The sequence below is a fragment of the Carettochelys insculpta genome, chromosome 22, assembly GCF_033958435.1.
Source record: "Carettochelys insculpta isolate YL-2023 chromosome 22, ASM3395843v1, whole genome shotgun sequence".
Classification (NCBI taxonomy): domain Eukaryota; kingdom Metazoa; phylum Chordata; order Testudines; family Carettochelyidae; genus Carettochelys; species Carettochelys insculpta.
This window is the reverse complement of record NC_134158.1, coordinates 14664573-14678141: the sequence shown is the minus strand read 5'-3', so window position 1 is coordinate 14678141 and position 13569 is coordinate 14664573. Positions and strand designations below refer to the sequence as shown.

The window sequence follows — 13569 nt, the reverse complement described above, 5'->3', positions numbered from 1 at the left end:
CTCCATGAGTGTGCCAGCTGCTGCCCCAGTTAATAACACCACCCCACACATGCACATCAAGTTGGGAGCAGGGGAAATCACCTTAAAGCCCCTGCCTCAAGGAAAGGCGACATGCATCCTGCCCCACGTTTCTGGGCTACTGCAGATAACCTGCTCCTTAGCACAAGTGAGGGATAGATCCCCAGAGTCCTGACTCCCAGCCCCCTCTTTGCTCTAACCCCTTAGACCCTACGCCCTCCTCCCCATCTCCATTAACACCGCAACTCATTGTCCTTCCAGGTGTTGGGAGCAACAGACATGGAATGGGGGTGGGGGAGGAGTTACTCAAATCAACACCTCACTTCTCCCAGGGCTGATCTGGCCCCCCCCAACCACACCCCGGTAGCCCTGCTGTTGGCCAAGTCCATCTCTGGGGAGTCCAGAGTCCAAACTGGGCATGAGATGGTCACACACAAATCCAACATCAAACTGTCTCTTCTTTCAGTTCAGGAATTGCTTCTCCCATTGGGGGACAGGAACCAGCAAGAGGAAGAAGGGAGGTGAACGACTGGGGGGGTTATTCAATCAACTGTTGTATTGATCAATGGATTGAGTGTCAGTTAGTTCACTGATTGTGCCATGGGCTGGTTGGTAGCTTGATTCTTGATTATTCCATTCTTCAGCTGGCTAGTCGACAGGTTGATTGTTGACCGTTCCATCAATCAATGGGTTAGCTGGTTGGTTGGTGACCGTTCCATCGATCGAAGGGTTGATGGATCGTTGACCATTCCATCAATCAATGGGTTGGTTGATCATTGACTGTTCTGTCAACCAATGGGTTGGTTGTTGACTGTTGCATCAGTTGACTGACTGGTTATTTGGTGGGTTGATCCTTCACTAGTCCTGGTCACTTGGTCGAGCGTTGACTGTTCCATTGATTAAATAGTTGAGCAATAACTAAGTTGACTGGTCTGCTGGTGGGTTGATGGTTCCCAGGTCCATCAGCCATCTGATGAGTTGGTCGGACCGATTGTTGATAGCACCATTAGTCAACTGCTGGGCCGATTGCATTTTGATGGTTGACTGATTGTTGAGCAATTGATTGATACATTGATTGACAAGTAGAGCCATGCATTGGTTGGACAACCCATGGGTGAGTGGATTGATTGATAAGTGGGCTGAGGCGTTCATTCATGGCTAGTTGCATTGATGAGCAGAGTTGTCAAGGCACGTGTGGGTGGATTAAAAGTCCAGAAATCCATAGAGACAAGGAGGTGGAAATTAGGAGCAAACCCCTCAGTTCCCCATGCCCATCCTCAGAGAACTGGCATGTCCTGGGGAGAGGGCTGGGAAGGAGGGCGGAGGGAAAGAATAAGAATGAAAAAAAGAGTGGAAGAGGGGGAGAAGAGAAAGAAAGGAGCATGAGAGAGGGACAGAGAATGGCAGAACAAGAGAGGACACCCAAGGAAGGCAGGGGAGGGCCGGAGCAGGGGTGTGCGGCTGAAGGGACAGGTGAGCAGAAAGATGGAAGAGAGGAGGAAATGGGGGGAGCACAGGGCTGGGGGAGCCAAGCCCCCTCTCCTATAGCCCTATCTCCTCATCCAGATCCTCGTCAAATGTGTAGACATGCCCCAGGCTTTCCTCCTCATCCTCCTCCTCTTCCTCCCCTGCCTGGGGACTGGCTGGCTCCATCCCCACCTCATGGTCCAGCCCCTGTCCTCCCGGCGGCCGCTCCCCCCTGATGTCCTGGCTCTGGGACCGCTTCTCGGGCACCCCACCTTTGTCCATAACTCCCAACACCTCGTCCAGGATGGACGGCCCCAGATCCAACTCGAAGGAGAACAGGGACTCAGTGTGCTGCAGCTCATCCCCCCAGCCAGCGAGAGGTAAATCCTGGACTCCGTGGCTGCTTCCCACCTCAGCCAGACTACCCGAAGATCCTGAGAGGCGGCTGGGGGCCAGGGCCGGCGGCAGGGCCTCAGTGCTCGGGGGTAGCCCGTTGGCCTTTGGGCCCCCATGGTTGCTGAGGAAGGAGGTGTCTCCGAAGGCATCCCCACCCCGGCCGACGTGCATGGTGTGCCGGAAGTCACCCAGCGGGGCGCTGATCATGTCCCGGCCAATGCGGGGCCTCTTCTTCGACTGGGAGACGGGGGACTGCTTCAGGATCGGCATCTGGGGGCACAGACAGGGAGAGACGGGTGGGGGTCAAGGAGCCAGGCCTGCCCGCTCGAGGGCGCTGGCGCTGGGCTTGGGGCAGGGAGGGAGAAGTGAGGCAGGTCTGTCCCCTCCAGGGGGCGCTGGCTACCACCCGGCTCCAGGGCAGGGCCTGGCTGGCTGGCTGGCTCAGGGGGGCAGGGAATGGGGCACAGGGAATGGGTTTGTCTCTTGCATGCCTATACCTTAGGTCATCCTCTAGGGTGCTGAACCCCCCGCCCTGTGACATGGGATTATTTCCGAGTATTTCCGAGCAGGGATGCGAGGGGGACTGGGAGCCAGGAAAAAAGTGGAGTCGAGTGGGGGAAGGGGGGCGGGTGCTGCAAGCGAGACTCCTGGATTCTGGCCCCAGCTCCGGGAGGGAAGTCATGTCTAGTGGTTAGAACGGGAGCACCAGTGAGGACGTGGCTGGCTGCAGCCAAGGCCAGCGGGGGTTGGGTGGAACAGGGAGCTCTGAGGAAGAGGGATTGTTGGGGGCTGGCGCAGGGAGCAGGGGGGCATTTCCTGTTCCAGGGAAGTGAAATCAGTTTCCTCAGGCTGGGCTACCCCCAGCCAGCTGGAAGCTGTGGCCCTGTGCCAGGTCAGAGCTGGCGGAAGCAGTGAGCTCATCTCAGGGGGTCAAGGGGGGCTCCAACTGGGGGAGGCTGAACAAGGCAGGGGGCTTGGGGGGGATCAGTCTTGGGGGCACAGGGCTGGAGCTGCTGTGAGGGAGGGACTGGCAGGACAGGGCTTGAGCAGAGCAGAGGGGGACACCAGGTGGGGGGCAGCAGCTGAACAGGGCAGGGGGGTTAACACACACTACCCCCTTCCCCCCATATCACAGCACCTGCTGGACTCTGGAGCAGCCCTGGATGGACAGGGGACTGGGCTGCCTGCAACCAGTGGCCTTTATCCAGCTGGGAACAGCAGGGGTGGGAGGGCACCAGGGAACAGGGACCGCACTCCGCCCTCACCTGGTTCCCATGAGCCACCACCCCCACTCCACCCCCAGGCCGCTCCCCTTGAGAAAGGAGTGGGGCAGGGAACCTGTCTGACCAGATTCCTTTTGCACCGCAGACCCGGATCCAGGCTGAGCCTGGGGCCAGAATTAACAAGGGAACCAGGACGCCTGGGTTCCATCCCTGGCTCTGGGAGGAGAGTGAGGGCTAGTGGTTAGAGCAGAAGACGGTGGGGCTGGGAGCCAGGATGCCTGAGTTCCACCCCTGATGCTGGGAGAGAAACAGTGTGTAATGGTTAGAGCAGAGGAGGGTGGCACTAAGAACCAGGGCAGCTGGGTTCCATCTCTGGCTCTGGAAGGGGAGTGAGGTTTAATGGTCGGAGTGGGGGAGGGGCGGGGCTAGGAGCCAGGATGCCTGGGTTCTCTCCCTGGCTGTGGATGAGTCACACTCCAATGCTGCCCCACCCCTGGCCGTGGCGCAGGCTGCTGGGAGTTATCTAATGGGTAGGGCTGGTTCTGGCTTCAGAGGAACAGAGCAGGGGCAGGGCAGCTTTGCATCCCGCCGTGCCAGCCTGGACAAGTGAGAACAAGCGGTAGAGTCTGCGAGCAGAGTTAACCCATCGGGGAGGCATGGGACAGAACCCAGGAGTCCTGGCTGCCCCTGCCCATCCCCCCACCACGCTTTAACCACTAGACACTACTCCTGTCCCAGGGTCAGGGACAGAACCCAGGAGTCCAGGCTCCCAGCTCTCCCCACCCCTTATGCTCTAACTCACTTTTAGCACTAGCAGGCTTCATACACATAATTCACATAGCTCAGCTCTTTGCAACCTGACCCCCTGGGGCTACTTCCATCCCCCCACCAGCTCTGTGGGAGTCCCCCCTTCCCTCTCCCTCTAGCAAAGGGGTTCCCTTCAGCACCCCCTGCCAGGGGCTCAGTGTGCCCCTCATTCTGCCCTCCCCCCACTCTGCACACCATGCTAGCGAATAACAGCCTCCCCCCCCCCAGACCTGACTCCCACCCAGCTGGGAGCTGAAGGCCACTAGGTGCATTACGGTAGCACCCTGGCTGCAGATCCTCCTTGCACTAGGTGCTGCACGTTGTCAGGTGTAGTATGGTAGGGCCCAGGCACCCCAGAACTGGACCATGACCCCATTGCACAATGGCTCTGAGTTATTCTGTATTATAGTAGCCCTTAGGCCCCATCCCCAGCCCTGGCTCCAGGGCACTAAGTGCTGTAGATTTTATTGCTAGTAGGTGTATTACGGTATCCCCCAAGGTTTTCCCAGCTATGCCCCAGGTCCCTTATGGTAACCTGTGCTGTACATTCCATTGCTATTAGATGTATTATGGTAGCCACCTGCCCCCCCACTCCCACGCCTCCCAGGACTGTACATTCCATTGCTATTAGGGGTATTACGGTAATCTCCCTTCAGCGCTATACATTAATTACTATTAGGTGTATTACGGTAGCCCCCCAGCACTGTACATTTCATTGCTATTAGGTGTATTACGGTAGCCCTCCCAGACGCCAGGCGCTGCACCTTTCATTACCATTAGGTATATTACGGTAGTCCCATCCAGCCCAAGGACCCCAGCGTAGGGCGAAACCAGCCGGCGATGGACGGACAGACGGATGGGCAGCGGCCCTGCCAGCAGCACAGCAAGCAGGTGCTGAGCCCTGGAGGGGCACGGCCGAGGCAGCTGCAGGGATGGTGCAGGGGATCATTTCCCCTGCGGGTGGGGAGGCCGAGCTGGCTCCCAGCGGCCCCTTGGCCATGACCCAGAGGGCCCGGGAGAGAGATGGGCCGCTGTCCTCCCCCTTGTTCCTGGTGGCAGTGGGTGTGGGATGGGGCCAGGGAGTGGTTAAAAGGGGCCATGCTATCTAGGGCTGTTTGCTTAAAGCTCCCACTCCCATCCTGGCCCTGGGAGCCAAACAATGGCCAGTTCTCCTGGGCCCCCTCTAATCTTACCCAAACCCCTCACCCACCCCCTGCTGACTGGAGGCTGTGCTACCCAGGAGAGCCCTCCCTGGAGCTGTACGAGAGACACCCGGGAACACAGCATGTGCACTGGACCCCACTGCCCTCACACAGTCGGGTACGGAACCCAGGCGTCCTGGCGTCTCCCAACCCCCCACCCCGATTCCAACAGACCCCACTGCCCTCCCAGAGCCAGGTACGGAACCCAGGCATCCTGAATCCCAGACCCCCCGCTCTCACCACTAGAGCCCTCTCCCAGGCAGGGAAAGAACCCAGGAGTCCTAGCTCCCTGGCTTCCCCCACGTGCTCTGCCCATACCAGGAACCCAGGAGTCCTGCCTCCTGTTCACCCCAACCCCCACTCCCCAGTTCCCACCCTCGACTTTTCCCTCCTGTCCACCCACCGGCTCTGCGACCTCCACGCTCCCCTTCTCCCCCATCATGGCACCAGCTCCCAGCCAAAGAGAACCTGGAAAAAAACCCTGTGCTCACCCTGTGCGAATCCCAAGTCCAGAGACCAACGAGTCACACCCGGAGCGAGCCAGAGCCGCCGGCTTCCTGTTGTGTCCTCCAGAAACAGCCCGCTCACCGCCCCTCGCCCGGCTCCAGTATCCGCTCCCTAGCCGGCCATTTCCCGGGGGGCCAGCGGGTCGCTCCTCGGCGGCCTTCACCCCTTCGCTCTGCTCCTTCCTGGCCGGGGGCGCTCGGATCCTCAGCTACCTGCCTCCAAAGAACGAGACACCTAAGCGGGAGCCGATCCGGCCTGCGCCACCCGGCCTGCGGTCGGACTCCCTCCTCCACTCCAGGCCACAGGCTCTGCCGGAAACCTCCACAGCCAGAAGCCAGAGCAAGGAGGATCCCCTGGGAGGACAAACACCAGCACAGCCCAACTGACAGTTCCCTGCATTCCAGCACTCCTGGCGGGGCGAGCGCCAGCAGGCCAGATCCCAGCGCTGGCTGCATACGGGCCAGGCCAGGCAGCAGCTGGAGCGCAGCTGGGTGGGAGGCTGGGGGCGTATTTCTAACCAAAGCTGGGACAGGAGGGGAAGCAGGCTGGGGGGCAGGAAGAGTGGTTCTGGGGGCAGAGAGTGAGGCTAGACAGCTGTGCTGAGTGTGGGGGTGGAGAGATGGGGGTGAGGGTGGGGGCGGGGGCCGGCTGCAGGGGTGGGGAGGGGACGGAGGGAATAAATTTAGGTCATTTTAAAGTAATCATTCCTTAGTGACCTGAAAAGGATGAAGCAATGGGAGAAGTGGGGAGGGAGAGACAGAGGGTGAACGGGGTCAGGCAGCGGGGCTAGGGGGGATGGATGGAACGACAGATGCATGGACAGATCGCTAAAGGAGGGTGGGGCGTGGATGGACGGACAGACAGAAGGACTGTGTATAGCGGGGCTGGCAACCCCCAGAGAGCAGCACGTGAGCTGATTTTCCGTGGCACGCGGCCCTCCCCCCTCAATGCTCAGGTGCCACAGAAAAAAATCATCTCAGCCCCCTGCCCCCTCCCTCCCCCTCTCCCTCCATGCTGCCGGGGAGGGGGCCAGAGCCCTGCTGTGGTGTCAGGGCCCCAGGTCTTGCTTGAGAAAAAGCAAATAAGAGCTTCCACATACGCTCCTCCGTCCTGCCATCACCTCTCGAAGCGGGAACCCTCCCTGCCAGGCGCTGCACGCCTCTGAGCCCTTTCTGCTTCCCACCCCCTTTCTTTGGGCAGTTAAAGTGACCGGAGCTGGACACAGTCATCCAGGGCAGCAGGTGCCATCAATGCCCCAAACGGGCTCGTGTGCAGCCAGGACTGTGTGTGCAGCCAGGACTACTTTATCCTTAGACCAGTCACCACCTTGCCTCTTCCTTGTCTTAAACGAACAAGGTGACGTTTGCCTGCAGCTGGTCCCAACGCCACCTCTGTCCTTCTCCCTGCAGGGAGTTCCCAGTTATTTTTATATATGTATAAAAAAAATTGGAGGTACACTTCTAGAACTGGAAGGGACCTTGGGAGGTCATCTAGTCTAGTCCAGCCCCCTTGGTAGGACCATAGCACCGTCCCTGATGTCTACTTGTTCTAATCCCTAAATGGTCTCCTCAAGGACTGAGCTCACAATCCTGGGTTTAACAGGCCAGTGCTCAAACCACTGAGCTATCCCTCCCCCCATTTGTTTCTTCTTTTGTGAATCACCTTGTAATTTCCTGACAGTCTAAGTGCTACTCAGAGGCCTTTGTATTTTAGAAGGAAACATCCCACTTACACTAGCATTTTTTCAAGGAACATCATAGAATCATAGAACACTAGGACTGGAAGGGACCTCGAGAGGCCATCGAGTCCAGCCCCCTGCCCCCATGGCAGGACCAAGTACTGTCTAAACCATCCCTGATAGACATCTCTCTAACCTGCTCTTAAATATCTCCAGTGATGGAGATTCCACAACCTCCCTTGGCGATTTATTCCAGTGTTTGACCACCCTGACAGTTAGGAACTTTTTCCTAATGTCCAACCTAAACCTCCCTTGCTGCAGTTTAAGCCCATTGCCTCTTGTTCTATCCTCAGAGGCCAAGAAGAACAAGTTTTCTCCCTCCTCTTTACGACACCCTCTTAGATACCCAAAAACCGCTATCCTGCCCCCCTGTAAACTTCTTTTTTTCCCAAACTAAACAAGCCCCCAAGTTTCTTATATGATTCTTGTTATTCATGATTATCTTATGACAAGCGCCTATTTTTACTGCATCCTTGAGAAGAATTACAGCGCCAACTGGCCGGGATGTCCCCAATGGGATTTATACATTTATTAATGCAGCCGTTGGAAGTAGGACTATTAGTGACTTTAAAAAGTTTCACCAGCACTCGGCCAGTACATAGAGGTCAGGAGGCCAAATTTTGGCCCTCCGCCTTGGAAAGGCTGCTGACTTCTGGTTACAGGGATAGACGCATTAGATGGATAGGTGGAACGGATGGAGAGATTTCACCCCGTGGCTCCCAACCTTTTCCAGACAGGGACCCATTTTGGCAATCCGGGAAGACGTGGTAACCCAAGGCCGTTCAAAAGCAGGGAGGCAAGGCTCAGCTGTAAGTAGCTAATTTTGCACTGGAAGGAAGAATATAAAATCGTGCTCCCTCCTGTCTATATATTCACAATAGTTATTTCATAGAAAAGGGGAAATATATTCATAAAATAACACTACATTTACTACAGTTAGTCAGAGCTGGGGTGGTGGAAAGACACATTCCCAAACTGCTCCCCACGGCTTTAACCCCACAATCAGGGGCTTGGGGAGTCACACAGGGGCTGGAAGGGGCTAGGGGAGTCACACTGCGGAGGTCAGAGTCATTCAGGGGCTGAAGGAGACTGGGGTGTCACTCGGGCTGCCGGGGCCTCGGGGAGTCACACTTATGGGCTACGAGTCACACACAGGCTGGGGGGAGCTGGGGAGGCACCAGGACCCCATGGCTGGAAGTTGGCTGGGGCATGGAGTTCCAGCTGGCAGCCCCAGCTGCCTGGGTGCAGGGGGAACCCCAACCGCCATGGCTGGGAGCCAGCTGGGGCAGAGCCCTGGCCGGCAGTACCAGCTGTGGGAACCCTGCTGGGGCCTGGGGAGGACCCCATCTCCTGCAGAGGTTGGAAGCCAGGGAGCTGATCAGCTCTACCCTCCCTCCCAACCTCGGACGCAGGCCCCCACCTCACCTGAGCTGGGTGCAGCTCCTCAGGTGTGCAGTTCTCTGCCCTGCAGCTGAAATGCTGCTCAATTTCATTGATCGGCTCAACTGCCTGATGGCTGTTGATCCAATTAAGAAATTGAAAACCACTTCAGGAGTGTGAATGGCTTCTTAACAGCCACCTGGGGAGCCACCCAGCCCAGCCTGGGATCCTTTTGAAATGTAATCATGGCCCATGTTTGGGTCTGGACCCATAGGTTGGGAAACCCTGATCTAGACAAAGGGAAGGGAAGGATGGATGGATGGATGGATACAGAGAGTTGATGGTGTTTTGGGAGCTAGGTGGAAAGATAAATAGACAGACAGACATGTCTGACCACACTCGTTAGGGACTGAGAAATGCAGACACTGACAAAGTCCGCAGGGTGGGAGAGGGGACAGCCAACAGCCGGCACACACAGGGCCCGATGGAGAGATGGACGGAGCAGCCACGGTGCTGGCGCATGCCAAGTCACTCAGGCGCTACCAGCACCAACCTACAGCAAAGAAACACCGTCGGAAATGGGGCCCAGCCAATGAGATAAAAACCAAGGAGCCACGGCTGAAATGACTTAGACCGAGTTACCGAGGCCACAGGCCACTGAGGGGGAGAATTACAGCTGCTCAGACCAAGCAAACTGCCGCCTGCTTGAACTTCAAGCACGTCAGCGGTATCTTCCCGTCCCCCTTGCTACCCCAGTAGACCCAGCTACTCCCCTCTCAGCCAGGATAGAACCCAGGAGTCCTGGCTCCCACCCCCTCCCCTTCCTGCTGGGGCCTGGGCAGTGCCACTGGGTCAGGGCACCTGGCACACGATACGCCCCCTGTTGGCCGGGGTCTGTGCCGCACCGGCTGGGACCGGCAGCCCCCGCCTTGGGTTGGGTCTCCGTGCGGTTCTGAAACACAAGCAAATGCTCCTAACACACGGCCCACAGCAATCCAAACCAGCCGACTAGGGCCAAGCCCCCCCCCCAGGAAACGAGGCCGGGAGCAGCAAACTGGAGAGCGATAAATCAGCATTGTCTTGGCAGAGGCATCCCACTGCGTAAACAGGAAACTAGCAAGTCAGTTCTCCAGCCAAACAGCCACGGACCAAACAAATCCCACAGCGCAGCAGCTAAGAAACAACCAAGAAAAATGACCCAGCAAAGCAGCTCGACGACCTGCTCCTGGGCTACGTCGCACGCAAACTATTTTCTTCTGACCGTGGATGTGCTAAACGACCAGGCTTTAGACCAGGGATTCCCAACCTGGGGGTCGGGGCCCAAACATGGGTCACGATGAGATTTGTTAAGGGTCGCCAGCAGCTCGGAGCTGCACATGGCTCTGGAAGGAGCTCTGTGCAGTTCCTTAACATTGCCACATCCAGCAGCTCTCGCTATTAATAGAGAGGCAATTACGCATTAAGCTTCTCCACCTTCAGTATTCGGAGCCCACCCAGGCAAGCCACTTCACAGACCCTTGCAGTAAGTGATTTTCACCCCCCCTCCACCACCGGGGTCACTGAGTCTTCCTGAATTGTCAAAAGGGGTCCTCGCCTGGGAGAGGTTGGGAACCGCTGCGTAGGCATTCCCGGCAATACAGGGCTCATGTGCCGGCTTGCAACGGGTTTTTTGCAGGGTGGGGAAACTTTTTGGGGGGCTGGGCACTCTGGGCCACACAAGCCTCACTGACTTGCTCCCAACAAGGACAAAAAGGAACTAAAACAAGGACTTTAGAGAGTAACAGATATTTTGAAGCATCAGCTTTCATGGGTAAAGGACCCGCTGCAGCTTCTGCTCCAGAACAGCTGTTATGCTTTAAGGTGCCCCAGGACTTCTTGTTTTTGCAGATACAGACAAACATGGCTCCTCTGCTGACACCTGTCAAAAAGGAGGTACCCCCTTTCCCCTGGTGCACGCGCCCCAGAGCCTATGGGGCTGGATGGCTGGCACAGCCTGGCAGTTCTCCCCCCTGCCTTATGGGCTACAAGACGTGTTTGTAACAGAGCCAATACACTATCCAGCAAGCTAGCCACTAGCCTGCCTGGCATGAGAGCAGCCGGTCTAGTCCGTAGCCATGGAAAGATTTCAGAGCTGGCTCAGAGCTCAAAGGAGCCGGCAAAGTAATGACCAAGCAGCTCAGAAAGGGGCCAGCCCAACCGCCAGTGGCAGAGTAGCAGCATTAGGGAGCTCCTGCGATCAGATAACGCCACTCTCCCCAGGGTGCTGGTGTAACAGCCGGTGCCCGCCTGGCACCTGCTGGCAAGATGGGCAGGGCTGTAACAGAGTTAGAACATGTCCTGGCCCTGGGACCCAGGGCAGGGTGGGGACCCAGGAAGCGCCCCACCCAGGGAAGGGCCTAGGCAGCTGAGTCTGGGGTGGGGACTGCCTCCCTGCTCCCGCCCCCCACGTGTGCACCCCCTCCCCCTACATGCCAGCTCCCCCCATCTGTCTTCATCCTCCTCCTCCCTGCCCCATTTTTAATTTCTCTGCCAAAGTTTTTCACCTCATTTCCTCAGCTGCGAGGGGCCAGGGAAGTGCAGGGATATCCCCCTCCCCCCAGCCCCACTCCTGCCCCCCACTTAAAACACCGCAAGCTGTCCATCCCCCCAGCTGATCCCCATCCTCAGACCCCCCACTGCTCCCCCAATCCAGACCCCACCCCTAACCCCCTAAGCTGCCCCCCACTCTCAGATCCCTCCCTGGGGCCCCCACTCCCTCGACCAACCCCCACACCCTCCTGCCACACCCCAGATCTCCCTATCCTCAGCCCCCAACCGCCCCCCAAGCCAGAGCCCCCCTCAGCCCACAGCTCCCCGCAAGCCCCCACCCCCCAAGCCAGAGCCCCCCCCACCGACATCCTGTACCTAACTCCCCACGTGCATTCCCAGCTGGGCCCGCGGCTCCAGCAGCCCCCTCCGCACAGCTGGGCTCCCGCAGCGCGCAGGAGAAGAAACGCAGAGCCCGGCTCGGGAAGGGTTAAAGGGCGGGGCCTCTCCCAGCCCAGCCCCCTCCCAAACTTTCTCTTCTTAAAGGGACAGAGACGGACGTATTAAGTGAAAAGCTGGGGGGGGGGGCAAATCCCTCCCCCCCGCGGCCAATCGCTGCTTGCGGGGGGATAGGGAGGGGCGGGGGAGCAATGGTGGGAAAATGGGAACCCCATCCCAAGAGCTCCCCGCGCTCCGCCCTGCTCTGGCATTTCCTGAAAGTCGGGGGGGGGGGGTCCCCAGGCAGTAACAACTTCCAGACCCCGCGTGAGCCAAGGAGCTGGGGGAGGGAGACGGATGGGGGGGTGGATGGATGGGGAGGTGAGGTTGGATGGATGGGGGTGGATTAGAGAGTGAGCGGGGGGCAGGGTGGGTAGGTGGATGGATGGACGAACGGGGCTAGACAGACGGACAGACAAATCTCAGTATAGACACCCAACCCCCTCTATCTGCTCATCCACCGCCCGCCCACCCATCTAGGTCGGGACCCCTCCTACACAGCCAGCAGATAAATAAATGGCTCTAGATAGCCTCAGCTCTGGGGTGGTGCCTAGTGGTTACAGCGGGGGGGGGGGGCGGGCGCCAGGACGCCTGGGTTCTCCCCCTGGCGCCAGGCGGGGAGTGGTGCATAGTGGCTAGAGAGGGGGGGTGGGAGGCCCCAGGACTCCTGGGTTCTCCCTCTGGGCTGGGCGGGGAGTGGGGCGTAGTGGTTGGGGGGGGGCGCCTCTCTCCTTTCCCCCCCCCGGAGCGGCTGCGGATAGGAGGCAGGAAATGCAGGGGGGCCCGAGGGGGGAAGCGCCAAGTCCGCCCGGCTCCCTGCCGCCTGGGGAGGGGGGGGTGGGGTGGGACCGGCTATTAACCCCTCGGTGGCCGGGACGGGCCACAACCAGACGGGGGCGGGGCGGTGCCCCTGGCCCGGGAGCGGCGCCCGCAAGGCAGGTGACAGCCCTACTACTGCTGCCAGCCACCAGCCCGTGTACGTGCTACCCGCCAGCTCCCGGCCCCTCCCCCTCGATACTCAGGTGCCAGGCAGCCCCGCCCACCGCCTCACACCTTGGGGGAGGGGCCCGAGTTGGGTGGCTCCTCCCCCCCGCATCTTCAGCCCCCTCCCCCGGGTTCGTGCACCAGGACTCCTGGGTTCTCTCCCCGGCTCAGGGAGGGGAGCGGTGCCCGGCGGTCAATATGAGCAGCCATACAGCGGCCCCCCGCCCGGGGGTGGGGGCTCCGATCCGCCCCCCCCCCAGGGACACGGCCGCATCCTGCCGATAAGCGGACAGCTGGACTTAATTTCCGGCCCAGGGCTGCCCCTCCCCCTCCCCCCCATCTGAGCCCAGGGTACGTGGGCGGGGGAGGGGGCAGCAACACAGACCAACGTTTCGAAGCTGCCAACCTCCAGCCGCTGCCCAGGATCGGGCCCTGCCCCCCAGCCCCTTCTCTGGAGGGGGAAGAGGCAGAGGTGGGGGCTGAAGCATTGGCTGCCCCCCCCCCCATCTTCTGTCCCCTGGGGATCTCCTGTCTCTGGGCAGGTGAAACCACCATTCCCCCTTCCTCGTGGCAAGGCCCCTGCACCGCCAGCCCCCAGCTCCACTCCAGAGCCAGCTGCATCCCACCACTGGGCACGGGGACCCCGCAGAACCAGCGGCCCTGGCTGGACCCCGAGCTCCAGCAGCCATTCCTCCTGGCTCTGCCAGTTACTTATTTACACCCCCAATCTCCCCGCCCCCGCTGCAACAGCAGCAGCTTTTAACCTCTGGCACATGGTTCCTGAGACCCAGGGCACAGCCGCACTCACCACCTGCTGTAACCA

The 13569-nt window shown here is 59.3% G+C and overlaps 1 protein-coding gene across 2 annotated transcripts; it reads right to left on the bottom strand.

The window, feature by feature from the left end:
* Window positions 1-458: 458 nt before the first annotated feature.
* CDC42EP5 (CDC42 effector protein 5) lies at window positions 459-11743 on the bottom strand. Of its 2 annotated transcripts, XM_075017744.1 has the most exons (3): window positions 11643-11743; window positions 5605-5832; window positions 459-2151 (listed from the first exon to the last, which is right to left on the bottom strand). In XM_075017744.1, the coding sequence occupies exon 3, from the start codon at window positions 2149-2151 to the stop codon at window positions 1561-1563; it is 591 nt and encodes a 196-aa protein (XP_074873845.1). In that variant the 5' UTR covers window positions 5605-5832; window positions 11643-11743; the 3' UTR covers window positions 459-1560. The 2 variants fall into 2 exon arrangements, with proteins under 2 accessions (XP_074873845.1, XP_074873846.1); XM_075017745.1 differs by lacking the exon at window positions 5605-5832 and having other exon boundaries at window positions 11643-11713.
* Between the last annotated feature and the right edge of the window lie 1826 nt (window positions 11744-13569).

Bases quoted from the DNA above. Each gene is read 5' to 3' on its own strand.
- CDC42EP5 (XM_075017744.1), bottom strand. From the start codon at position 2,151: ATGCCGATCCTGAAGCAGTCCCCCGTCTCCCAGTCGAAGAAGAGGCCC.